General features: G+C 41.2%; 1 protein-coding gene across 2 annotated transcripts in view; it reads left to right on the top strand.

The window, feature by feature from the left end:
- The first annotated feature begins 1618 nt into the window (after nt 1-1618).
- The window catches only part of LOC140301375 (EMILIN-1-A-like), a 33368-nt gene continuing 7709 nt past the window's right edge, over nt 1619-27277 (top strand). For both annotated transcript variants that reach the window (XM_072379772.1, XM_072379771.1), the window contains exons 1-10: nt 1619-2060; nt 18850-18975; nt 19061-19302; nt 19678-19919; nt 22483-22656; nt 23085-23840; nt 24764-25091; nt 25546-25773; nt 25869-26117; nt 26619-26804. In XM_072379772.1, coding sequence (XP_072235873.1) covers nt 1921-2060; nt 18850-18975; nt 19061-19302; nt 19678-19919; nt 22483-22656; nt 23085-23840; nt 24764-25091; nt 25546-25773; nt 25869-26117; nt 26619-26804 — 2671 coding nt within the window. In that variant the 5' untranslated portion in view covers nt 1619-1920. The remainder of the gene's footprint in view (nt 2061-18849; nt 18976-19060; nt 19303-19677; nt 19920-22482; nt 22657-23084; nt 23841-24763; nt 25092-25545; nt 25774-25868; nt 26118-26618; nt 26805-27277) is intronic.

The following is a 27277-nucleotide window of genomic DNA, read 5'->3' as shown; positions in this document are numbered from 1 at the left end:
AGATTTTTATTCAGCGTTGGCCGGACATGTGACAGCAGAACAAAAACTGTGTGCTGTCCAGCAGACAGCTGAACAAATGTGGAGGTCAGAGATGTCATGGGTTATAGGTTCTGTATGAATGTTAAACTCGGCCAAAAAAACAGCAGCTCTCGGGATTCATGACTCAATTTACTATTATGCAGCCAGAGGTTGAAAAATGAACTTCTATATATGGCCAGAATATATATCCTCAGAATATATATATATATATATATATATATATATCCTCAGAATAAAGTTCAATCAGAGGGAGGACATTTAGATTATTGCAGTGGAGAGGAGAGTGAATGCAGAGCTTTGAGAGTTGATCCAGAGTCAGCTGAACAGTAGCAGGTAAACTGTGAGCTGTGTTTGGGTGGGTTTTCTCCTTTTGGGTCCTCTCTGATGTTCTGGAAAGTTTTAATCACCTGCAGAGTCTTTTCGGGTCGGTCTGGGATGTTTCCAGTCAGGATGATCTCTGCTGCTACTCTGTAGACATTTAATCATCTTTAGTTTCCTTTAGAAAATTCAGTCTGAGCTTTCTGACTCTCAGTCAAGATGTTTGAAGACTCTCTGTGACACTGAATCCACCTCAGCTCCACAGACAGAACTTTATCTTTGTTTATTTTTAGGAACCACAAGGAAACCTGCAGCCTGAGAGCAAAGTGCTCTGTTGGGGAAATATCCAACTGTGAGATCTTTAAGATGTGATGGAGCTCGGTCATTAAGAGCTTTATATGTGAGGAGAAGAATCTTAAATTCTATTCTGAATCTAACAGGGAGCCAATGAAGAGAAGCTAAAGCTGGAGAAACATGATCTCTGCTGTTAGATCTCATCAGAACTCTGGCTGCAGGGTTTTGGATCAGCTGGAGGCTTTTCAGAGAATCTGTGGGACAGAACAATAATAAAGAATTACAGTAGTTCAGTCCTGAAGGAACAGATGCATGGAGCAGGTTTTCTTAATAGTTTCAGGAGGTTAGTTGGATAAAAATGACTGTCTACATATTTGAGTTGTGGGATCCCAAAAAAGTTAATCAGAGGTGTGGTGTGCTCACAATAAAGAAATGTGCATCCACCTAACGGAGGCAAACCCCAGCAGTGATTGGTCTACTCTGCCTGTTTTATTTCCATGGTACCCTGCTTTGCTCCAACATGACGCCTCTGAGGAAACAGACTGTATTATGATACAGTCTGTAATCGTATCAGACCTGCTGTAGTTCAAACCCAACAACCAGCATCCTGCCTGCAGCTGTTTTCTGGTTTTCAGAGCGCTGCTTCACACTCAGACAGCACAAAAAGAACTACTCTTCTTTAACCCTTTTTACACGTTTAAGATGTGAAAAACAAAATGTTATTCTTTACTTTCTGTTAGAATCATAACAGACTGTTTCTCTTCTGCCTGACTAAGGAATTCTCAGTCAACAAAAAAACATTTGAAAAAAGAGTCAGAACCAGCGGACTGGACCTTTGATAGAAACCCTGTGTTTTCATCTCTGAGCTCGGCCTGGTTCAGGTGTGGCTGCGGAGCCGCACGGCTCCGGTTTCTCCACCAGGAGGGGCGGGGACAGTTCGGGGGTGGGGGGGTGTATGAAGAGGAGGAGCAGCTTGTCTCGGTTCAGTCTGTCGCAACTTTTTCTTCTCTTTGTTATAGACCAGTTCGGATGGACCAACCGGGACCGAACCGAACCGGACCAGAACGGGATTAAAGCCGGCTTAAAGGTGGAGGATCGGGACCGGGGGAGCTCACAGGAGTCCGTTTGGATCGGAACCGGATCATGGGACTGTAGGACGGGACGAACTGTGTGGAAACTTTTTTGTTGTTTCCATGGAGACGGATTTCCCGCCAGTGATCAGCTTCTGATTGAATATTAATATTTTTTATCGATCCTTTATTGATCGGGATGGCCGCGCTCCCGTTGCTGCTGCTCGTGCTCTGGACCTGCGGACACACCAAGAGCACGTTCCCGCTGCGACCCTCTTACAGCTTGTATGCTGGCGGACACATGCACGCGCACGGGGCCCGCGCTGCCAGCCGACACAGGTAAAACGACACGTGCACGAAAGGATCATAATGATGATATATGAGGGTGGAGAGAAAGAAAGTGTCCCCAGGGTGTGATGACCTCACAGAGTTTCGACGCGCGCATTAGCGTGCGTGTTGAAGTGCGCGCACAGCAGATATTTTTATTGTGAGCTCTGAGGTTGCTGATTTGGTTCCTGCTGGTTCTGCTGAGTTCTCAGCCCTGATCTAAATAAAGTCAGCTCTCTGAGTTTCTGTGAATCAGCTGCTGAAACTGTGGCTCACGCACGTGTTGAAGCTGTGAGGTTAACTGCAGTAATGAGTGCATGTATGTTAGATTCATGTGCACGAGTAGCAGTCACCTCATCCAACATAAAAACGTTAATCACCCACATTAAAACCATTTTGCTGACAGAGTGTAAGGTTCTGACCCAGCAGGATGTGGACCGGAAGAGTTATCCTATGGAATGTGGTTTGGATCTCTGCGGATCAGACTGGTTCCGGTCCACGTTGCAGATTCTGTGGGGAGTTTGGATGATGAACGCTGGGGGCTCTTTCTGTCAGATGGTAGCTGCAGCAAAGTTCAGTTTCGGGTTGTTTCTCATGTGTGTGAGACGAGATGATTAATATGATGGCAGGTACATATGATACTGTGGGACTCAGTCAGAATCTGACCCACACAGGTCACCATATTCAGTGTCTCCAGAAATTCCATCTACATTGATCCAGTGTCAGTTCGTATGGGTCATTGCTTTTATTATTGCTTGTATTTGTCTGCTTCATTATTAGAAGCTTGTTAAGATGATGGGTTTGCAACAGAGCCAGAGAATCAGTTCCGAGAGTTGACTTTAATGTTCTTCATGGAGCTGAAGTTTGGTTCACTGCAATTATTACTGACTTTAAACCAATAAAACACACAATGCACATAGGATAAAATAACCAGATGCTCAACAAAAACAGACCAAAATACATTCTGCAAAACAAAGGTAACAGTGAAAAACACACAGAGGCTGAAAGTGTGACAAATCTGCTGTTTGTTGCACATCCAACAAGCTGAGAGAAATAATATGGTGGGAGGGTCTCGGATGTTCACAGGAATGTGGTCTAAGGTGAGTTCAGCGTGTCAACGAGCACGAGTCACAATTTTCTGTGTTCACCATTAAAACTAATGCTGAGCTCATAACTTGCTGTAGAGTACTTTAGGTTTAGTTTCAGATTAGATTGTCTGAAAACAGTTTCAGGCTTTCCCTGATTCTCATCCTGATGATGTCCCAAACAGCAAACTCAGACTGAAACAACATTTTAATGTCGTCAGACAGAGCTGAGAGTTGAGATTGGAAAATAATTTAAAGCCCATAATTCACATTTCAGATTAACGTTCCACATTACATGTTGACATCTAATGTTGACATTTTAGCCATCAAATTAAACCACAATTCCATGTTGATTCAATGGCATCTTTTTCATAGATCTGTTTAAATATTTGACACAACTTGAATTTCAGGGATAGTTGATTCTACAAGTCGTTACAAACTCTTTGTGGTTTCCAACTTCTATGGCTGTCTTCCAACATCAGGCACCTTCATCTGGTATTCAGTTCATGCCACACCATCAGCTTTTCACTAAAAATGAGTATTTTTGATAAGAATTTCATGTTGAATTCAAGTAGATTTGCAGCTGAAATATGTTAAATATCCAATCCTGTCTGCCCACCAAAGATGCTGCAGTTGCAGTAAACCAACACGTACATTGTAGATCGAGTTACTATTAAAACCATGTTTTCAAGTGGGGAATCAGCTCCACTTGCTTCATAGTACACCACTCAGATGCAGCTGCTGCTGCAGAACTAAACCAGACCTGTCTGAATCTGACCCAGTCCCCAATGCTGCCTACGGAGTGACTTCTGAGTCTGCAGCAGCTGTTTAAATTCAGTCATATAGGCTCCTTCTGGACCACCGTGTTCCTCTCAGGGTTCTGGTATGATTCTGTGTTGATTCTATGCAGTGACTGATGACCACCAATCAAACTCAGATTCACTTAAGATATGGGCATCTGTCAGTGACCTCCAACATTTGTTTGTGACTCAGAATCTTACAGCGCAAACTAGTTTTAAGGGTTCTGTCATGGGTTTGTGGTGCGTTACAAGTTGCAACATGTTTACCCATTGTTAAGTGTTGCTGCCAAATAGGGGCATTGTTAGAAATATGTGGAACCATCTGAGCTTTGGTCTGTGTTGTTGCTATTGTTGGTCCTTTAGCTTTATTCTCGTGTGGAACATTCAGACGTCAAAATGGACAAAGATCTTTGTGGCATAGTTCAAACAGCTCTTTGAAGGTAGGAATTATGTCCTTTTTTAAGGTATGGGGGTAGAAAGAGTGTCAGAGTTGATGTGCTGCTGATATTTTTCTCAGCTGAGAGAGTTGAAAGGGTGTTTGGTCATATGGACGGGCTGACATGGCGGAACACAAGTTTTTCACTAACATTACTGTCTATGTGTGTTTCTGCATTCAGCAGACGCTTTTATCCAAAGCAACTTACAGGTAGGGATGTAGGGTAAGGGGGTCTTGCCTAAGGACCCCTACTGGAGGTAATACCTTTCATGCAAGGGATTTGAACCCAGGTCTCCCACATGGAAGGTGGCAATCATACCACTACGCTATCCAGCCCTGTCTAATCCTGTGTAATTCTAAAAATGCAGGACTAATAGATACAAACATTCTATTGTCCCTGCTGCCATTGCTCGGCTAAATAAGTAGCTTTACTTTGTTTTTAGTCATCCTTGTCCCTTTGCTGCTATTTTATTTTGTTTTGCTTTGTCGTTTTTGCATGATTGTTGCAACTGAATGACTGCTTGTTGCAGATCAAATTACCCCCCCCCCCCCCCCACTACCCCCCCCCCCCATCTCCCCCCAGCGGATAATATAGATACCTTGGACCTTGAACCTTGTCTATTTGGTGTGAGTTAATTACTCAAGAAAGACAACAGCTTAACAAGAATGTCCAATGAGATACAACCACAGTGTGAAAGGTGTGTAAATGTTAAAATGCTTTAAACCTGGCCTCCTTTTTTATTTGTTTTTTTTTTTACAAATTGTCCTCTTTATGATGAGTGAATTTCCAACCAGTTAGCATCTGAACTTTGTGTAGTGTCATCAGTGGCTGCAGCTCAGAAGGAACAGCAGTCACCTACTAAATGGAAGATTGGTGGTTCGACTCCCTTCTTCTCCACGGAAGTGTCCCCATGTTGCCCACCTGTATGAATGCGTGAATGCTTAAAACAAAGCACTGTGTAGCGTGCTGTATGAGTCTGTACGTGAATGGTTGAATGTGGCATGAGTTGTGAAAGAGCTTTGAGTGGTCACATAGACTAGAAAAGCTATTTATAAGTACAGTCCATTTACCATAACTCCAAGGGCTACACACTGTTAGCATTCTGCAGGATTGCACATAAACCCACCTGCATTGGTTAAATACCTGCGATCCTTCATAAACCTGTCTGCATTGGTTCAATTCCTCAAACCCTTTATAAACCAATCTGCATTGGTTAAGTCCCTCAAATCCCTCACAAACCTTTCTGCATTGGTTAGATAACTCAAATCCTTCATAAACCAATCCACATTGGTTAAATAACTCAAATCCCTCATAAACCCGTCTGCATTGGTTAGATACCTCAAATTCTTCCTAAACCAACCTGCATTAGTTAGATACCTGAAATCCTTAATAAACCCATCTGCATTGGTTAAATACTTCAAATCCCTCATAAACCCTTCATAAACCCCATAAATCCTTCATAAATAAATCTGCATTAGTTAGATACCTCAAATCCTTAATAAACCAATCTGCATTGGTTAAATAACTCAAATCCCTCATAGACCCTTCTGCATAGGTTAGATACCTCAAATCCTTCATAACCCATCTGCATTAGTTAGATACCTGAAATCCTTAATAAACCCATCTGCATTGGTTAAATACCTCAAATCCTTCATAAACTCGTTTGTATTGGTTAAATACCTCAAATCCTTAATAAACCCGTCTGTATTAGTTAGATATCTCAAATTCTTCATAAACCATGTGCACTGGTTGAATACCTCAAATCCTTCATAAAGGCATCTGCATTAGTTAAATACCTCAAATCCTTCACATACCCGTCTGCATTGGACAAATACTTCAAATCCTTCATAAACCTGTCTGCATTGGTTAATAGGGACTGGATAGTGTAGTGGTATGTTTGCCAGCTTTCATGTGGGAGATCTGGGTTCAAATCCCCTGTATGAAAGGTACTACCTTACCCTATCTGCCTATCTGTAAGTCGCTTTGGATAAATGCATAAACATAAACATAAATACCTCAAATCCTTCATAAACCCATCTGCATTGTTTAGATATCTCAAAGATTTCTTAAGCCATTGGCATCGGTTAAATACCTCAAATCCTTTGTAAACCAGTCTGCACTGTTTAAATACCTCATATCCCTTATAAACCTGTTTGTATTGGTAAAATTTTGTGTCGCAACTGTCATTGGGCGAGAGGCAGGGTACACGCTGAACCGGTCAAGTATTTGTATATCAAAATATAGAAGAATGATCTTCGGAACATTTAAAAACGTTTGTAAAAATGTTTGTACATAAAAACAAACATTAAGTTAAGCTTCTTCAATGAAACATGTTATAAGACTTGTCTTCAAAGCAGAGAGGATGTTGGGATTTTGTACCCCAGCTAGGAGTTGGTTCAATGTGAGAAGAATAGAATAGAATAGAATAGAAGTACTTTATTCATCCCAAACTGGAAAATTACTTCCCTGACAACTGAAAGCAATCCCTCATGTTTTAGTCGTAGAGATTTTGGGAACAACAAGCTGGTCAGCAGAGTTCTGGTGTGGTAAGACGGATCAAAAATATCTCTCAAATAAAATGGTGCCTGGCCATTGAGGGTTTTTGTGTTAATAAAAGACTTTTAAATTCTATTCTAGATTTAACAGGGAGCCAATGAAGAGAAGCTCAAACTGGCGTAATATGATCTCTCCTGTTACTTCTCATCAAAACTCTGACTGCAGCATTTTGGATCAGTTGGAGGCTTTTCAGAGAATTTGTCAGACAGCCCAATAATAAAAAATTATAGTAGTCCAATCTTGAAGTAAAAAATGCATGGAGGAGGTTTTCTGAATCACTCTGAGACAGAATATTCCTAACTTGTCTAACATATTACGAAAGTGAAAGAAGGCAGTCCTATAAACCTGTTTTATATGTGAGTCAAAGGACAAATTCTGGTCAAAAATATCCCCAAGGTTCCTCACTGTAGTACTAGAAGCCAAGGAAATACCATCTAGAGTAAGTTACAACTAAACAGTTTCTCCCTGAAGCGCTCAGGTCCAAAGAGAACAACTTCAGTTTTGTCTAAATTTAGAAACAGTAAGTTTGAGTCTCCCAGGTTTTTATGTCTTTAAAACATGCTTGTAATCTAACCAACTGAATGGTTGCATCTGGTTTGATAGATAAGTACAGCTGAGTATCATCAGCATAGCAATGAAAATTTATGCCATGCTGTTTTATAACGTTACCTAATGGAAGCATGTATAAAGTGAAATAAAACAGTCCAAGCACAGAACCCTGAGGAACTCCATGACTTACTCTGGTGTGTGAGGAAGATTCTTCATTTACAAGAACAAACTGGAATCTATCAGATAAATATGACTTAAACCAGCCTAATGCAGTTCCTTTAATCCCAATAACATGTTCAGGTGCTGTTTCTGTGCTATGATGCACTCTGAATCCTGACTGAAACTCTTCAAACAGATTATTTCTATGTAAATGATCACAAAGTTGAGCTGCAACTATTTTTTCAAGAACTTTAGACAAAAAAGGGAGATTGGATATAGATCGATAATTAGCCAACACTTCTGAATCAAGAGTAGGTTTTTTAAGTAAAGGTTTAATTACAGCAACCTAAAAAGTCTGAGGTACATATCCTGTCAACAAAGACCGATTGATCAAATCCAATATGGAAGTATTGATTAAGGGGAAAACCTCCTTGACCAGTCTAGTTGTAATTGGGTCTAAAATACAAGTTGATGTACAACTTGTAAAGTAAAATACAACAAGCTATCGTTGTAAGCGCAGAAAGATCAACTGGACAGAAGCTGTCTAAATACAAATCAGGTTCTAAAGATACTTCTAAAGCTGCTCTACTTGATGATACATCAGTGATAAAAGTGGGAAGGATTCCATCAATCTTCTCTCTGATAGAAACAATTTTATTGATGAAGAATCTCATGAAATCATCACTGCTGAGAGTTAAAGGAATACATGGCTCAACAGAGCTCGGACTCTTTGTCAGCCTGGCAACAGCGCTGAAGAGGAACCTGGGATTATTCTTATTCTCTTCTATCAATGATGAATAATAAGCAGCTCTAGCTTTATGAAGGGGGTTACTGATACATTATAAAACTTTCTTTCCAGAATAATTGAATTAGTGGAACACCATTTTCTTTCAAACTTTCTTGCAGTTTGCTTTAAAGCATGCAGCTGTGAATTATGCCAAATTTCTTCTCAGAAGCTGTACAGTCAAGTAATATATAAAAAAATACATTAAAAAATTGTCAGATAACACAAGGTTATGAGGGAATACTGTTCACTCTCAATGCCATAAGTCAGCACAAGATCAAGGGTGTGATTAAGGCAGTGAGTAGGTCTGTGAACACTTAGAGAAAATCCAATAAAGTTTAATATAGAATTAAAGTTAATATTTAGGCTGTCATTTTCAACATCTACATGAATATTAAAGTCACCGACTACGATGACTTTATCTCAGCACTAACGGGGATAAAAACTCGGAATGAGGGCCAGGTGGACGATACACAACAACAAACACAAGAGGTTTTTGTGATTTCCACTTTGGGAAAAACTGAGAATCAGAGATTCAAAAGAGCTCAAACCAATCAGCAGGTGGGAAGCTGTAGAGAAGTGTGTCAGATTACAACTCTGCATCCTGGTCTCAACCCTGGGTTGTCATGTTTTTGGATGACTAATAAATTTGTCCATATTTCTACATATGAGAGCTGCTCCTTCCAAAGTTGGATGAATGCCATTTCTCCTAATCTGATGATGTTTTCTCAAAAAATATTGCTAATTATCTATATAGCCTACATTGTTTGCTGGACACCATCTAGACAACCAGCGGTTGAAGGAAGACATGCCGCAAAACATGTCATCGCTCGTCAGATTTGGCAGGGGTCCAGAGAAAACTATGAAGTTTGACATTGTTCATTGCAACATTAATTTTAGTGATCTCCGATTGGTGTAACCCGGTGTCAGATGCGGGACTGAGATCTAATAGGACCAGCACAGAGACAAAAGCATTATCAGAGAGAATAAGGAGGTCATTGTTTACTTTAGGTAATGAAGTTTCAGTACTATGGTGAATATTTTTTTTTGTGGCCTAGAAGTGCCTAATCTGATTATGTCCCAGACTGTGTTGGCAGCGACTATGGGTAATATATAATCCGCTACCAGAATAATACAGATTAACTTTTTGTGGAAAATATTGCAGTAAACTCACACAGTTTACAGTTCAGTGTCCCTGGTACAGATCCTCTCCATCACAGGGACATGTCCACGATGACACAATCTGTTGCTAACAAGCACTGTGATAACTACACCTTTGGTTTTGCCACTGCTCCTCAGGCCTCTGTTGATTCATATTATCTTAAAGCTGGGGAGAGAGGCGTTGGAGTCTGTATGTGCTCCTACAGTCATGTGTCAGTCAAACACAAGACTGCATTCTCAACATTCTTTTTGTCCTCCTAAGCGCTCCAAGCTTATCCGTTTTATTTGCCAGTGATCTTGCATTCCCCATGAGGATTTATGGAAGACTTTGTTTAAACTCATCACCTGTTTCTTCGTCTTGCTCTTACCTAAAATCAACAGCGTTTCCTTTTCAACTCATCTGGGATTTTGGGTCTTTATTCCAGTTATAAATTGGCTTTTGGAAAGGTGAATCAGCTGCTCCTTTTTGTAAATATCTTTTCTGTTTGCATGGTTGTTCATCATAAAAGATGTTGTAAAATGTCAGAAGTTAATCACCAGAGCAGTGCAAAAAATCAATACACAGCAGAAAATCTCAACAATTAAAGCCACCAACTCACAAGAAAATAGATATGTTTATGTCTAAAAACAGTGATAACACAATAAATACACAAAGATTCTGAGATGCTGATGTTTTACTTCAGTTGATGTGATGCAAATCTGTAAGCTGATATTTATCAACATTTGATCATGTTAGTAATATGCCAAATCCAAGCCAAACAAGCTTGACTGTAAAAGGTGGGGCTGCGCTCAGGGGCCTCATACTGTATATGCCTGCTTGCTAACATGCACACGTCATTTCCTCTTGAGTGAAATCACTGGGGTTGTGGCTGTCTGTGTGAATCCTGCTGATAAACACCCCAATTTATTGTCCCAGGAAAACATTAGTGTAGCCACAAATCATGATCAGTGCCAGTGGGTATGTTCAGTTCTGTAGATGATGTCGTTAAAATGTTCAACCAACACATAACAACTGGCTCATTTTACAAATACCATAGCAGTCATTCAGGAGCAGCATGAATTAGTCACTAAGATTTATTGATAATCAACAGCCTGAAATTGATCAATCACACAGACGTAGCTTGTTTTTCCTTACAACACAGGACATATGTTCAGATAAGATTTTTAAAGATGTCCTCTTGGCTTGTATCAACTTAGTGTTTATCATGTGTACTTTAGTAAAGAAACTCCATGAGTGTAATTTTTTTGGCACTGTCCATTTTCTGTACCCACTTAATCTGTTGGTTGGGTCGTGGGGGGGCTGGAGCCTATCCCAGTGGTCATCGGGCGAGAGGCAGGGTACATCCTGGACAGGTCGCCAGTCCATCACAGGGCCACAGAGAGACAAATGAGACAAACAACCACACACACGCTCACACTCACTCCTAAGGACAATTTTAGAGATACCAATTAACCTAACATGCATGTTTTTGGACGGTGGGAGGAAGCCGGAGTATCCAGGGAGAACCCACGCATACACGGGAGAACATGCAAACTCCAAACAGAAAGGCCCCAGCCGCGAATTGATTTTTTTTTTGTGATTTGGCACGATATAGATAAAACTGAATTGAATTTAACTGAATCCTGTGGTCGTGGAGAAGATGTTGATCTGGTTCAGTAGGGTCAAATTATTGGCACCCTAACCCTTTCTTCATCCCGCTTTCCGCCCACTGAATTTCTGACGATTACCGCCCACACCCGCAAAGTGTGTGTTACACTCCCGCCCACTCCCGCAAAACTTTGAGGATTTATGCCTGCACAATAATAGAAATGCATTGATTTTGTGTCTTCTCCCGTCCCGCAGGAGAAAACACGTAATTTTATAGGCTATTAATAAAGAGATTCATGGACAAGTGAGAAACTTCTCCAAATGTCAGACTTGCCTTGCTTTGTCTTTGTGCTGTAAAGACCTTCTTTGAGCTTCCTTTCCACATAATTCATTGACATCCTGTCGCTAGGCTACATCCCGATCCCGCAGTGGTTTTTCTAGCCGCCCGCTCCTGCCTGCAGCAAAATTCATACCGCCCGCTCCCGCGAGATTTGAGTTGGGTCCCGTGGGACCCGGTAGGACCCAATCACAATGCAGCCCTCTTGTCCAGACCTTCTCCCACTGAGAATCTTTGGGATGTGCTGGAGAAAACTTTGCACAGCGTTCCGACTCTCCCATCATCACTAAAAGATCTTGGTAAAAAATGTATGCAACTCTGGACAAAAAAATTCTGTGACAGTGCAGAAGCTTATCAAAACAATGCCACAGCTTATCTGTGCCATAATCTGAGCTAAAGGTGGTCCAACAAAATATTAGAGTGTGTGATTTATTTTTGGCGGACAGTGTAGTTGAAAACATCAGATCACTTCCACACCTGCAGTAAGGGTTATGGTTATTTAACCCTATTAACAATAGACAGCATACCAGGAACAGTCCATACCCACAGACTGTTTTCCATTGTAATTTTTCTGGAATAATTCAATAAAACTGCATGGGCAGCCTAAACCATTTGAATAATGAGAGAGTTATTTACAGGTTGGATTCAGAGCTTCCACATACCTTGTGTGCGAAAGGTGTCCACCTTCAGGTGGCACTATAATTGGGTTTAATATGTTTTGGGGATCCAAGTTTCATATAATACATCTATCTATAACTTTATGTTACCGAGTTCCCTGAATGTAGTGATACAAACAGACACAATTGGTTGACAAGAAGTGGGTTACATTTCGCCCTTCATAACAGGTGCAGATATCAGTTTCATATGTCATGTTCACCAAACGGTCACGTCCTCACCGCACCCACCTCCTCCAACTTTCCCTGAGGAAGTCTGAGGCTTTCCCAAGAAGGCTGAGAATTGAAATATCTCCAGTGGATGTTACACAGTGGCCTCCTCCCAGTGTGACCTGCCTGAAACCTCTTGCTTCCTGCCTGGGAGGTGCTACATGAAGCTTAGGTTTTATTCCTTCACAAAAGGGATAAAATATAGTCAAAGACCATGACACTCATGTTTTACCTTGACCAACAGCGGTGCTCATTTAGCAGCTATCCCATCATGCACAAGAAAACCCCCACAGATCGTCCAGAACCTAGCAGAGCATCTGCTGTTCCATCATCTAAAAAGGTCACATGATCTTCCTTTATTCATTAACCTCCACTGGCTGCCCATGGCATACAGGCTGATGCTCCTTCTGGACCTCTGTGTTCCTCTCTGGAACATTGTCTGGTTCTGCCATCCCTACAAACAAGGCAGTCTCAGTCCAAACTGTTCTCATTGGTGGTTCCACGATGCTTGAACCAGCTACCAGATGCTATCAGAGCAAAGACTCATCTCCCCAGAGAACACCTACACCAAACACACTCTGACTCTGGACTTCTGGACCAGTTCTTCTTGGATTCTGTTTAATTCCAGATTTTTTTTATTTTAGAGGAGTAAAGTAAATGTAACTGAATCAGATTTATCACATTGTTCTGGATTCCAGAGAAAATAAATCAAAACACTTAATTTAAACACAAAGAGTCACTGTTTCAACGTGACACAGACATTCAGTTACCTCACCAACAATGACAGTGGATGACATCAGCTCCGCATTTTTACTGTTTGTGTCAGGGATTGTGGTTTTTTTCCGCTTTTATTTTGTTTGTTTTCTGTTTTATTTTGTGACTTTGGGTTAGATTTCTTTTGATTCTGAGTATTATCAGTATTTTGGGGTTCTGGGTTGGAAATAGGATTTATTCTCTGTCTGTATCAGTCTGTTCTTGATGTGCCTTTTTGTTTCTCAGCTCTCTTTTATTTACCTTAGTTGTTGTTTTTGCTTTAATTTTTTATTTATCTAATGCAGTCTCAGTCATGCCTCAGTTCTGTTACCCACATTATTTATTCTCCTTTGTCTCAGTCTTTGTCAGATCCTTGTCATTTCTCTAAACTTTGGTCACTTCTGTAGTTATGTTCCTTGGCATCTGATTTTTCTCCCAGTCTGGACTGTTCTGTTATTTAGTTTTTTTGCTTTCCAAGTTTAGTTTATGGTTTCCCAACTTAGTTTCACTTTTAGTTTCAGATTTTATTTAAACCTTTGGTTAAGTTTCCACATCCAGTCTGCTCTCTGCACTTGTGTTCTTCCACCACTGACTAGCCTAACAGTTTTGAGAGATTTTATCCACAATAACCCACACATGAACAAGGATTGTGTCATTTATATAAAGAATCGAGCTTTCAGATGACCTGCAGGATGTTTGACTCATAACTTAAAGAAGAACAGAAATAGACAGAAATAACTCTGTTCACTCATTGTTTTATCTGAATTATCTTCAGTCTCTGCAGGTGTTTCAGGATCACTGTGAGCAGTGTTTGGATTTTATCTTTAAATGTTTTCGATCATCCATAAAGCTGAAATAACACTGACAACCCATGACACACAGCCCCCTTCTGTAATCAGAAGCACCAACAGGATGCATTTTCCCCCCTGATTCAGGGTCATGTTCCTTCTCGGTCCCTGAGGTCCTCTAATCAGTTGACCTTAGTTGTCCTGGTACCTAGGCTGAAGCTCAGATGTGATCAGGCTTTTACAGTCACAGCTCCAAAACTTTGAAATAAGTAGTGTTTGATCTATGAGTAGGCTTCCTGTCTTCCTGTTTTTAAATCTCTTTTAAAAACACACTTGTTTTCGTCATTCATTTCTACTATGCAAGTGTGGACTTCACCAATCAGTTGTTGTTTTTATATGTATGTATGTGAAATTGAATACATATGTATTATATGTATTATATGTATATATATACATACACATCTGTCAGGAAACGGTGGAGGAAGGGAGGACCCAGATGCAGAACTTCTCAAATCAAAAAGGTTTATTCCACAAACAAAGAGCAAGGCAAAAACCGTGGCAGGGCCGGATATCAAAAAATTTAACTGTGGCAAAAATAACCAAGACAAAACGAGTCTATGAAAAATAAACAAACAAGACTATGGTACTATGAGGCAGACTTAGCATTACTAGGTGTGAACACGCAAGGGAAAGTGAGGATTCTGCAAAGACTGTGACTGAACCTGGAAACTAAATGCTGTGGGGAAGTGATTGGTGATGATGTGCAGCTGTGAAACGGAAAACAGGTGACATGAGTGAACCTAACGTGACATGAGCTGAAAACATAACAAATGACCTGAAAATAAGAATATTAAAACATAAACTGTGACAGAGCCTCCCCCTCAAGGATGGCTACCAGACATCCAAAATAGGGTGGGAGGGAGGGGCTTTGAAGGGCCTAGTGCTGGGTCCAGTCTGGTGGGCGGCCCGGATGCCCCTTCAGGGCAGCGAGAAGAGGCTAGGACATCCATGGGCCCGCCTGGGCTCCCACCAGCAAGGGCAGTGGTGGAGATGCACCCACCTGGGCTTCCATAGGCGAAGGTGAGGATAGGCGTGGGCCCGCCTGGGCTCCCACCAGCGAGGGCAGTGGTGGAGATGCACCCACCTGGGCTTCCATAGGTGACGGCGAGGACAAAGATGCGCCCACTCTCTGCGATGCCCACAGCCCCTCCCTCAAGGAATGGCTTCCAAACGTTCCCAATTTGGAATGGGAGGGAGGGACCCTGACCGCCAGAACAGGCTTTGTCGTGGCAACAGGCTTGGTAGGGGTCATGGCTGAGTCAGCGGAGTGCTGCGGCAGGGCCTCGGCAGCCGGCTTGGACGTGGCGGCGAGCTGTGGGGACGGCAAGATAAGAGAAGACAACACCGGGGAGGCTGGAAGCAGCCCCGGATGCCTCCCATGAAGAGCTCCGCCCAAAGATTTCATCCAGGGCTGCCTGGTTGACCCTCTCGGCTTCCTCCAGAATGCGTGTCGTGTCTGTGAAAAAAAGATGCACAGGTTTGTCCTCGAAGAATTCGAGGATCCTGTTTGACACCTTTAGTCTCTTTAGGGGACTGGTCTTGGTCTTCCTGAAAGTTCCCATCACTCTGACCCACTCCAGGAAATCAAACAGTTCTGCTGGGTCCATGCTGGCAGAATCCTTCTGTCACGATTTATGCTTTGATTCATATCTTGTCTCATCATTTCCTGTTTTATTTTGAAATATTAACTTCCCTCTCGTTTCAGGTACCTTGCCCTTCTTCCTGTGTCAAGCGTCTGATTGTCTCCCCTGATTCCCAAAGTGTTTCCACCTGTTCCCCTTGGTTCCTCATGTGTTCAAATAGTCTGCGTCTCCCTTGTCTCGTTGCCAGTGTGTTGCCTCTTACCATGAGCCTCACATAGATTAGCTCATGGTAAGTTTCATAGTCAGTTTTGTTTCTCTCTTTTGTAGTGATTTTGCTTAGTACCCTTTTCATAGTCACCTCCGTTAGCGGAGCTTTGCGTTCGTTAATGTTAAAGTTTCATAGTTCCTCCTCTAGTGGAGCAACTTTGTGTTTTTGTTCTTAAAGATCTTTGTGCTTATAGTTAATTGTTAAGTTTCATAGTGCCTCTGTTTTTTGAGAGCGTCTTTTGTTTAAGTCCGCCTCAATAGGAGAGCGTGAAGATTTATTTTGTGTTTTTTTTATTTTGATAATTTTTCATAGCCGCACCATCCTCAAACATATTTACTGAGGAGAGTGTTCAGGATTTCACAGCCCTTTCATTTGCTCTGCTTGGAGATCCTCCACCTGCTGTTTACATAAATAAACATTCTTGACTTTGAATCGACCCTGCATTTGTGTCCTGTGTTTGAGGCCCTGACAATATTTTAGGTATTTCACACACTGTACAGCACTTTGATTTAACGTGGTTGTTTGAAATGTGCTTTATAAATAAAATTTTATTAGAATATTCATCTGTGTCGATACAAACTTTATTTCTTACCTGAACAGAAATATTTCTGACAGGAATTAATGACTATTTAATTTGAGTTATTACTAACACATTTGAAGTGAGAGAGTGCTGTCTTTGAAGTAAACCTCTTAAAAATTCCTTAAGCTCCATGGTGTTATAATGATAATAATAACATTTTTTTCCAGGAGTGGCGATGCTTGAAATGAGGACCGTAGAGAAAAAATGCGTAGCATCTCAGATGTTACTGCTGTTGGGGCATTATGATAGAAAATACTAAGAGCAGCTGTTTTTATTGGTGTTGTGCCCTGCTGACATGGGAAAAGCATCTTAGCTTAGAATCCTCCACATGAAGCCAGAACATGACTGACTTGTCGAGGCATTAAATCCGGGGGTGTCCTGTGGGGTCTGTCTCTAGGATGTCCAGCGGGTAGGGCCACTGTGGACCAGACTTGTGCTAGTGCATTTTGAATATTTGCTTGATAATACTTGCACATCAACCTGTGAGGGGAGCTGCCGAAAGGAAATGGCACAAATCAAAAGATCCTTCAGATCTAACCAAATTCCAGGCACTACTGTCATCATTCTCATCCAGTGTCAATGATGCAAAAAAAGTCTTTCTACATTGACAGGATTCACAGTACTACTTACACCCAGAAACTTTTTTCCACCTTCAAAATTCTACTTAATCCTACGCCGCCACCACCTGCTACCAATCTGACGGCAGACACCTTTGGCTCATTCTTTATTGACAAAGTGGCAGCTATAAATAAACAGTTTATTGAACTGCCTACATCTGAACCTTGTACCACAAAATCGGCATGCAGAAGTCCTACTGCATCTGCTTCATTCACCCCTCTCAGTGAGGGCTGTGTATCTAAACTTCTCACATTTAGTTGCCTACTACATGCCCGCTGAACCCTGTTCCCACTAATCTTTTCCAATCCATTGCTCCTACTGTAACTGCAGCAGTCACGCATGTGATTAATGCTTCACTGACATCGGGCACATTTCCTACCACATTAAAACAAGCTTGGGTTACACCGCTGCTCAAGAAACCTTCCCTCCCTCCAGCTCGTGGAGAACTATCGGCCGGTCTCTCTCCTCCCGCTTCTGTCGAAAACCATTGAAAAGGTCTTTAAGCAGGTCACCGATTACCTCTCACATAACAACCTCCTTGGTCCAAACCAATGTGGGTTTAAAAGTGGACACTCCACTGAAATGGCTCTGTTGGCTGTGACAGAAGCCTTAAAAGAAGCCAGAGCGACAGCTAAGTCCTCTGTACTTATCCTGCTCGACTTATCAGCTGCATTTGACACTGTCAACCACAGTATCCTTTTGTCAATGCTCTCTAGCATGGGCATCACAGGGAGAGCACACTCCTGGTTTGAATCGTACCTCACTGGTCACTGGTCACACTTCTGCAGCGCACCACCTCACACAGGGGTCCCCCAAGGTTCAGTACTGGGACCTCTTCCCTTAGCCATATACACCACCTCACTGGGACAGATCATCCAATCACATGGCTTCTCATACCAATGTTATGCTGAAGATACCCAGCTCTATCTGTCATTCCCACGTGGAATGACCTACCGAGTGCCCTTAGAACAGGGGCGTCCCTGTCTATCTATCAAGAAACTCTTGAAGACCCAGCTCTTCAGAGAGCATCTCCTACCCTAGCACTTATCCTGTACTTCCCTCTATACCTGCACTCTATCTCTACACTGTCACCCACTGTCCACTAAATACATAAACATAAACATAAACAAGATGCCTAATCAGACTGAGAGGGGTTTTGTTGATGGCCTTCTCAGGCTTGTTGTCGTGTTCCTTCTGCTGTTCCTGAGCAGATTTATGGTGTGGAGTGTGTATTGCCCTCCTTGGTGGAAAGTATCTCACTCAGGTATATGTGTTTTGGTCGGTGGTGCGTACCAAAGTAACATCCACATAAATGCCAGAACAATGAATGTATTGCAATGAATTAGTAGTGTTTTTCTATTCACCTGTTAGTGGGTTTGATGTTGCGGCTGATTTGTTCTTCATAAATAAGCTGTGCGGAAAAAAAGACTATTGTCTCAGTGTGAATCTTTAAAAACCCTTTGTTTGTAATCAGTCTGTCAAGGTCAAGTGACATCCTCACTCTGTGCTGCAGCCAAGCCACAGAAAACTGAAAACATACATTGGGATCATCCAACTAATAAAAGTTTAACTTGTATTATTGCATGCGTTGTAAATACCTGCCACACTCTCCTGTGCATTTAGCAAACAGATGGATTAATTTTGTCTGGTTGCATTTTTAGAGGAAAAACTGACTGTTCAGGTATCACGGTAAAGAATGTTTGTCCACGAGCAACCGAAGCACATTTGAGTTTTATTCAACTAATTACTTAAGCATTAATAGCAGCTCTTTACATTTTTTTTTATTTCTTTTTTATTTGTGTGTTATAAAGGAACTGGTGTGCTTTTGTGGTCACAAAGACTGTGAGCTGTGTGGTTGAGGATGGAGTTGAAACCTATGTGAAGCCTGATTATCATCCTTGCAGCTGGGGGAGTGGACAGTGCAGCCGAGTAGTGGTGTGAGTAAACTCCTGTTGTCATTTTCAGTCATATCAACTGAAACTACTACAACAGAGTCATACTGGTATCCTGGTGTCTCTGCAGCTATCGGACCTACATGAGGCCACGCTACAAAGTGGCTTATAAAATGGTGACAGAGATGGAGTGGAAGTGTTGCCAAGGTTACAGGGGAGAGGACTGTAACAATGGTCCAATTAGTGAAGCAGGAACCCAGATTGCCATCACCAGACCTCAGACTGGACAGACTGGGGACACAAGCTTTGGACAAGAAACAGGGGGTTACCGGGGAGGCAGGACTGGAACTGGACAGACAGGAGGATACATGGGTGAGTGGACCCTCATATTTGGTAATTGGATGCTTACAAACATTATTCCAAGTGAAGTGTTAAATAGGGCTACATGCCAGTGTGGTGGTGAGCACTGTTGCCTCACAGCCTTCTGCAACCCTGAGTTGGATTAAGCGGGTATAGAAAATGGATGGATGGAAGTTTGAAATATACACTGAAAGGTGAAACACTGAAGACAAACATTTGTTCCTCATCTCATGAGTCAGTGGCTTGATTAACAGGAAGGGACCAGTTTTTTAATATAATTTTGTCCATAGGACCCTTGAAATGCTCATTAAGAGTTTTCTATTTCTCTATTGATCCTTCACAACTTAACATTGGACTTAACAGTTGAGCTGCTTTCTTGCTTTACAGGTCAACAGGATAGTGAGAAGATGAGGCAGCTGGAGGAGAAGATCCAGAGCCTGACAAAGAGCCTGCAGGCTCTTCAGTCAACCATGAATGAACGCTTCCAGCAAGAGGCCAACAAACCAGCTCTCAGAGGTGGAGGACCTTCTTCAGGAGGAAGAAACCCAGCAGATGCAGCTCAGCCAGAGATTAAGGAGACAATTCATAGTATTCAAACCAAACTTGATCAGTTGGACAACCGTACTCAGGTGAGTCTGTCTTCTGCAAGACTGAAGATGGCAATTACACTGTTAGAGCAAAAAATAAGGTTTAAATAGATTTATTTTTTTTCAAATATCTTGTCTTTAAATTTGGTTATTAACAGTAAATGAGGTAAACATCAGTTTAAGTTTTGTTGGTAAGTATTATGAAATTCAGACTTTTATTATGAAAGCGTTACTTCCTATAAAACCATCTAGTCTCAAAGAACTCCAATACGAAAGAAGGATCTCAGAAGCATAGATCAACAGTTTTTTGACCGCGCTTGCCATGTTTAATGGAAATAATATCAAGAAATTGTAGAAAGAGAATAGTTTATTTAAATTTTTTGTATTTTTGCTTTTTTCTAGATAACGCGTCCTTTATTTTTCCAAGAGTGCTTCAAGAATGACTTAGATATCAGATCTGCTGCCATAACATACCCTAAAAAAATGCTTTGTCTAAGCAGTGAAATCATCCAAATTTCTGTTACTATAGTTATTTAATTTGAAAGGGACCTATAATTGTTAGGGTTTTGTGGATTTTTGTTTTTGATTTTTATGTTTTGTGTTTTCTGGATTTGGTTTCTTCTTCTTAGGGTTTTTATGGTATTTTGCAGGCTGTATCTACTAGTCTTTTGTTGTCTGTAATGGTTACATTCATGTTTGCTTTTGCCATTTACTTGGGTCAGTAGTCACATTCTCGCTTTTAGCTTCCTTAGTTTCTGTGTTCTAGTCATCAGTTCCACTCACTCACCTGTATTCAATCTTCTCAGCTGCATCCATTCACTTATCACTTCCCCTCACAGTATTTAAGCTCCCTGTTTTCCCTCAGTCATTGTCAGATCCTCACCGTCATTTCATCCATGGTTTGTGCTTCTCTGTATCTCATGTTCTATACATGTTCAATGTCTCAGTCAGGGTTTTGTTATTTGGCAGGTTTTTGTTTCTCAAGTTTAGTTTTGTGGAGTATCAGCTTGGCTGTGCCTTTTGTTTTAGTTTTGTTAAATAAATCAAGTTTCATAGGAAGACACTGTAACACACTGAATCTTCTCTTTAATCCAATCCCTCGTCATGAACATGCACGTTGTGATGGTGAAAAGAAAAATGTCCATTTTAACAGGAAGAAACTTCCATCAGAACCAGAACCAGGAAGAGCAACCATCTGCCTCGATCAGCTGAGGGCTGAGAGGACAGGAAAGAGGGGATAACAAGCACCGTAACACCAGGCCAGAGATACCTGCTGAGAAAGAGAAACACAATTAATGACAACAATAATGCCGAATGTGTCAGAAACCGGCAGGACACAGGCGCAGGATCAATTTCAGAATAAGATAGTTTATTTATAAACTGACAGAGAAATAAACACTATGAAAAATGTCTAAGGCACTGTCTCTCCACTCTAGGAGGAAAACGAAAGGTCTATAAAAAGATTATTATTTAAATTTGACAACGCTCTTCTAAAGAGGTGAACAAAGAAAACTCTCCTTCTACTGGAGAAACTACAGAATTCGACAAAGAACAAAAATCAAGCATCCATTTCTATGACAGAGGAGCTATGAAACATTACAACAGAACTCACTCGAAAGGAGGAAACCAAAATCGACTATGAAAATTAGTCAAAGCTAAGCTGAGAATCTACACAAAACATTAACCAAATGAAAACTCTGAAGGAGAAACGCTCGACTTCAGTGATCAGACAAAGGATCAAAATACTGAGTACCGCAATGGTCAAGAATCTGGAACACAAGGAATCAGGCTGCATCGTTGACTCTTAGCTGCCTGTGACACTTTTCATATTTTACCTTTGATATATTTTGTTAAATCCTGGCCACTATGGACTGGCAATATACAACAAGATTTGCAATCATGGACTCAGCTGTTGATTTATCACAATTTGACCCATGTTAATATATCTCAAATTATTATGCTATTAATTTGTTCAGTTTCAAACACACTGATTTTAATGACAGAATGCTCAGTTACTGTATAATATATCTGACCCAAAGGCTGGTGCCATTGTAATAATTAGATGACAGGAAGATACTCAGGTTTTTCTTTTTTTACTCCACCTGTTAGTATATGGTCTATATGTGCAGCTCTTCTTTCTGTGCTGTTAGAGACCAGTGAGCATAATTAGGGCAAGTTTGCTTTTGGAGTTTTGCCAAAGGACACTAAGACATGTCTAGGGTTTGGAGATTTCAATTTAGAAGACAACCACTCTCCTATTACTTCTTTGATGATTTTAGTTATTGCTGATTTGGTCAACTAATGTTGCTTTAAACATGCCATAGAAATGAATTTTGACTTGACTTCCTTGTCCACATTGACTGGGGCACCCATCGTTACATCGTGTTTTATTGAGGTGCTTTCTGTTGTCAGCTTCAGGCCAATAACCTGACTGACAGCATCTGGGGCTTATGGGCTGAGCCTATATAAGCAGGTCCCTATTTAATCTGTCTCTTGCTTTCTTTTTCCTTCTAGCGGTAGCTGCACCTTTGGGTGCTTGGTATATCAGACATCATCTGTTCATGTTTTGTGCTGTACTGTGTCTGATGATTATCCCCGCCAACAGGCTCACGATAAAACCCTGGTCAGCATTAACAACCATCTTGTGAACGGAAAAGGTAATGAGCTGGATGGAAGTGTGTCTGGAGGAGGACTAAGTAGAGTGAAGCTGAACTCACTGAAGGAGGAGATCCTGAGAGAGCTAGAGAGGAGAGTGTCGCTTTCCTGCTCATCCTGTCAGGTATCAGGACACAATCCTTTAATGAGCTGATTATCCAAATAACATAGAGGGGACAGTATCTTTTACTTAACAAGATGAACTCTAATTATTCTATGCTGATGGTATGTAAAAGAAAACTGACTTTTCTGTCTCTTAGTCAGTGAACATAAATATCAAGTTATTCCCTGTAGGTCCATTAGAGAAAAATATTTGATATCTTACAGTCTGCCTCTATTCTTTATGATATAGTGTAATTACAACACCATAACTTCAAACAGAAACCAGACATATAGAGGACATCTCTAAACTTTGTCTTAATCAAAGGAGGTTAATACCTATGAACATTAAAAAGTTATTTATCTTTTATTTATTTTTTTCAAGCCAGTAGCTAAACTCTGTGTACAAGTTTGTATTTGGAAATATTTGATTCAGTGCTGTCTTTTTTTCAGGCCGGAGTGGAAGATCTGCGCCAACAGCAGCAGGAGGACCGGGAGAGGATTCGAGCTCTGGAGAAGCAGCTAAATGCCTTGGATGCTCGTTATCAGCAGGACCAAAATGAGCTGCACCAGAAAGTGGTGCGCTCACAGGGATGCTGTGACACTGTTAATGACCTCCAAAATCGCATCAGTGATACTGAACGCAAAATCAGCTCGGCCTCAGAGAGCTTTGATGTTTTACTCAACCGTCTGGACAAGGACTTCAGTGGAGCAGGTGGCAGCAGCAGCAATAACAAAAGTGGATCCAGAGGGGAAGGTTTGGCTGCTGGCACTGGAAGAGATAGTGTGGTGACAAAGGATTGGCTGAACAATCTGCTGCAAGACCTGGAGCAGCGGATCAACAGCAATGTGCAGCAAACTGAGCAGAGGTGCTCATACCTGGAGAAGAACCTGAAGGACTACTTCAATACTTCCCTCATGAAGTGGACAATTGAGGAGTGTGGTTGTGGCGAGTCTAAAGGAGGAAGAGGTGACAAAAAAGATGAAAAAGGAAGTTTTGGAATAGAAGGAGGCAGTGGACCTACAAGGGGAGGAGAAGGTGTTGTCAGAGCAGGTGGAGGTGGGGCGGGGGCAAGAGGGGGAGGAACCACTGGAGATACAACAGAGAAATCTCTTGAGTGGAGAGTAGTAGCGAATGAGGATCAGATTCGACATTTTACCACTCGACTCAAAGACCTGTCAGTGTCCGGAGACTCTATGTATGACAGGGTAAGCACATATCTGTTACAAGATGAGAGAAAGGTAGATTTTTTTATGAGGTCCTGAATCATTAAATGTGATTGTGTTTAAGTCCAATTCTCACTTTCTTTAAATTATACTGAGTAATGAAAAGATAAAAATATCTTTATGAATATTTTTGCATTTTGCCAGAAACACATTTGCATTAGTTGAGGCTCTTATTGTCCCAACTAAGATGTTGTCTGATGTTCTCAGTTCTCAGTTATCCAGGTCATGGTAGTCGTAAGAGCTTGGATAAGTGCACCTGGACTTCTTCTTGGTTCTTGAAGATGTTTCACCTCATCCAAAAGGCTTCTTCAGTTCTGAACTAGATGGTGATGAGTATCAGTTCATAAGCAGACATGATCATTGCAGTCACATGTGTCAGCAGCTACAATGCAGCACTGTCTCTCCTCCCCAGGCATTTTCACAACCATTCACACTTTCGATCCTGTGACCAAAACACTCCCTTTCAGGCAGGTAGACAATTCAGAGGTGATAATGACTCTATCGACATGCACATTGGTCAGGGGGTTCAATGACACATGTAATTGTAACAACCCTCTCTGCTTATAAACTGATACTCCCCACCATCTAGTTTAAAAATGAAGAAGCCTTTTGGATGAGACACGAAACGTCTTCAAGATCCAAGAAGAAGAAGTCCAGTTGTCCACATTCAAACTGGGGTTGTCTGTTGCCTGATCTTTAGTCAGTCAAAACATTTAAACACTGTTGGTTGGGCTGTCTTCATCTTCATTCTTTGTTTAGATTTTCATATCACAGAATACATTTGTGAATTATTATAACTTACCCACTTGATGTTAAATTATTTAATTGAAGTGTTTTCAAACTGATGTCTCTTAAGACACTGAAATTAAAGTGATGTGATTGTTAACTAGTAAAACAATTTCCAGGTTTTGGACCTAAGTCATGATGTTCGTCAGATCAAGTCTCTGACCGGTGACCATGGAGAGCAATTTAACCGAATCGTTACGGAGGTGGAGTTGCTGGGGAAAGATTGTGAGGTGTGTGGGAAAGTAGAGGATGAGCTACAGAGGCTGAAAAACAGTTCCCAGGATGTACTGGTGAAAATGCAGAACCACATCAACAGTATCCAAACAAGACTGGACGGAGACAGCTGCTCCCATATGTGCTCCCTCCTGCAAGACGAAGTCCGTGTGCTACGAAAAGATGTTCAGTCATGTATCAGTCAATGTAAGACCAGCCATGACACGTTCACAGGTCAGATCTATCAATCAAATGTTCTTCGATTAATATTTCTGGATTGAGTTAATACTGATCTGTCCATAGTAACATTATCCTCAAAGTTCAATGTCATACTAGTGTATTTTGTTCTTTCAGACTTTAGTTCCCTGCTTATTGTCTTTCAAGCATAGTTTTACTTCAATAATTGTCTCTATCAAACTCCACCAGTTTGAATCTTTTCAACAAATATGACATGAAAATAAAAATACAGCTAACCCACAACCTGAATTTTCTAAGATAATCAATAATTTAGTAAGCTTAAAAATAGATTAAAGAAATATTATTTTTAGTCAACTTACTTTTTTAAGCTTCAAATTTGTGATTTTGTTTCCCGTTATTAAAAAAAGTCTCCTTGCATGATGATAAGCTGCAAAATTTTAACTAAAAAGAATTTGTAATGAAAGTTGTATACAAACTAAACCCTGAATAGGTGGCAGTTCCAGTGGCACTGGTGGTCCCAGTGGACACGGACCAAGGCTGGATGCAGGAAAACCTTTAGATGGCCACAGTGTGATTGGAGGCTCCATCAACAATAATCAGCTGAAGACGCTTCAAAGGGAATTGTCTGAGGTCATCTTCACTTTCAGCTCCATCAACGACACCCTCAAGGGTCTCGAACATACTGTGCACAAACATGGCAGTGCCATAACTGACCTTGGTGGGTCCAGCTCAGTTACACTGTCCATCTTCATTCATTACTGTACATTACCCAGCTAATGTTCACACCTTTCATGGGTTCATGAACCCTGACAGGAAACACCAAGGATAAGATCATCTCTGAGCTAGACAAAATCCAGGAGGAAGTGACAGAGCACATCGAGGAGAGCCGAGACCGTCTGGATAAGATGGATCGGGATGTTCGTCAGTTCGAGAGCATGCTGCTGGTGGAGATGGGAGACTGTAAGAGGTCTGGAGATGGGTTGGAGAAGAGGCTATCAAAGTTGGAAGGAGTCTGTGGAAAGCTGGATGGTGTTTCTGACTCCATCCACAAAATCAAGGAAGGTGTGTTTTTTTTTTTTGATGGGGCTTTCTGAGAATATTCTAACTCGAAAATCGTAGTATAGAACAGTGTATAAAAGTTGTCAGAGCAGAAGTGGTTTATATCTGAATTACTTTCTATTAATCGTTATTTTCTAATGTCCATGAAGGGAGCCACTCCTTGTAAAACAAACGACATATGATTGTACTGGTCTATGATCAGACAATTCTACTTTTCACTTCATATATAACCTCAATTAACTTTACTTGAAGAATATGTGGCCTTGTTCCCTAATTTTAAGTTTTCCCATTAAGATAAGGATAGGAAATAAAGGGGTGTATACATGAAAGCTGCCACATCATTAACTAATTTTTTAAATGCAGACATCACTATTCAGGCTATTGGTTGTATGGTCCCATTACACGAGAAGGAATGATAAGTCCTTTTTTACGTGTTATATTTCCCACAAGATGACATTTCTGGTTTCATAAAATGTCTGGTTTTCTGCTTTTTTCTGTGTTCAGGACTGAATCAACATGTGAGAAGTTTGTGGTCTTGTGTTTCTGTTATGAATGAGTCCGTCATTCATCATCAAGACATTTTGGGATTTATTCAGAGGGACCAGGAAAACATCCACAGCAGGATGAAGAGCCTGAACTCGAGCCTGAACCAGGTGCTTCGAGACCTGAATATTTTCCCTGGCCTTACCGGTAAGCTGTTAACTCCTCTGTTCTCTTTCATTGTCTTTTTTTGTTGTTGTTCTTCGGCCACACAGTGATGGCTCGATTAAGCTCTCTATTTCAAAGTCAAAAAGTCAAAGCGAACTTTATTGTCAATCAAGCTCTACAACAGTACATTGCAAGCAGACTGAAATTTCATTTATTTAACTCCAAATGTATACGAGTTAAAATTTGACATACAACTAAGCTATAACTGTATTGAGACTTACAACACACTAGAACATAAAGTGCAATTGATATCAGATATCAGGCATGGTAGACAGTAGACAGTAACATATAACATATAACAAGCAACAACATAGACACTGTGAGCATACATCCTAGACTGTCAGTGTTTCAACAGTCTCTAAGCACACGCCCAGTTATGTTGTCCGGGCCCGCAGCCTTCCTGGGATTCACCTTTCCCAGGGTTCTCCACACGTCAGCTGGGTCCAGTTGCAGTG

Source organism: Leuresthes tenuis, unplaced genomic scaffold, assembly GCF_036924035.1.
Source record: "Leuresthes tenuis unplaced genomic scaffold, fLeuTen1.0.hap1 SCAF_2, whole genome shotgun sequence".
Taxonomy (NCBI): Eukaryota; Metazoa; Chordata; class Actinopteri; order Atheriniformes; family Atherinopsidae; genus Leuresthes; species Leuresthes tenuis.
Note: the sequence above shows the minus strand (reverse complement) of the source record. Positions and strands in the feature narration are given on the sequence as shown.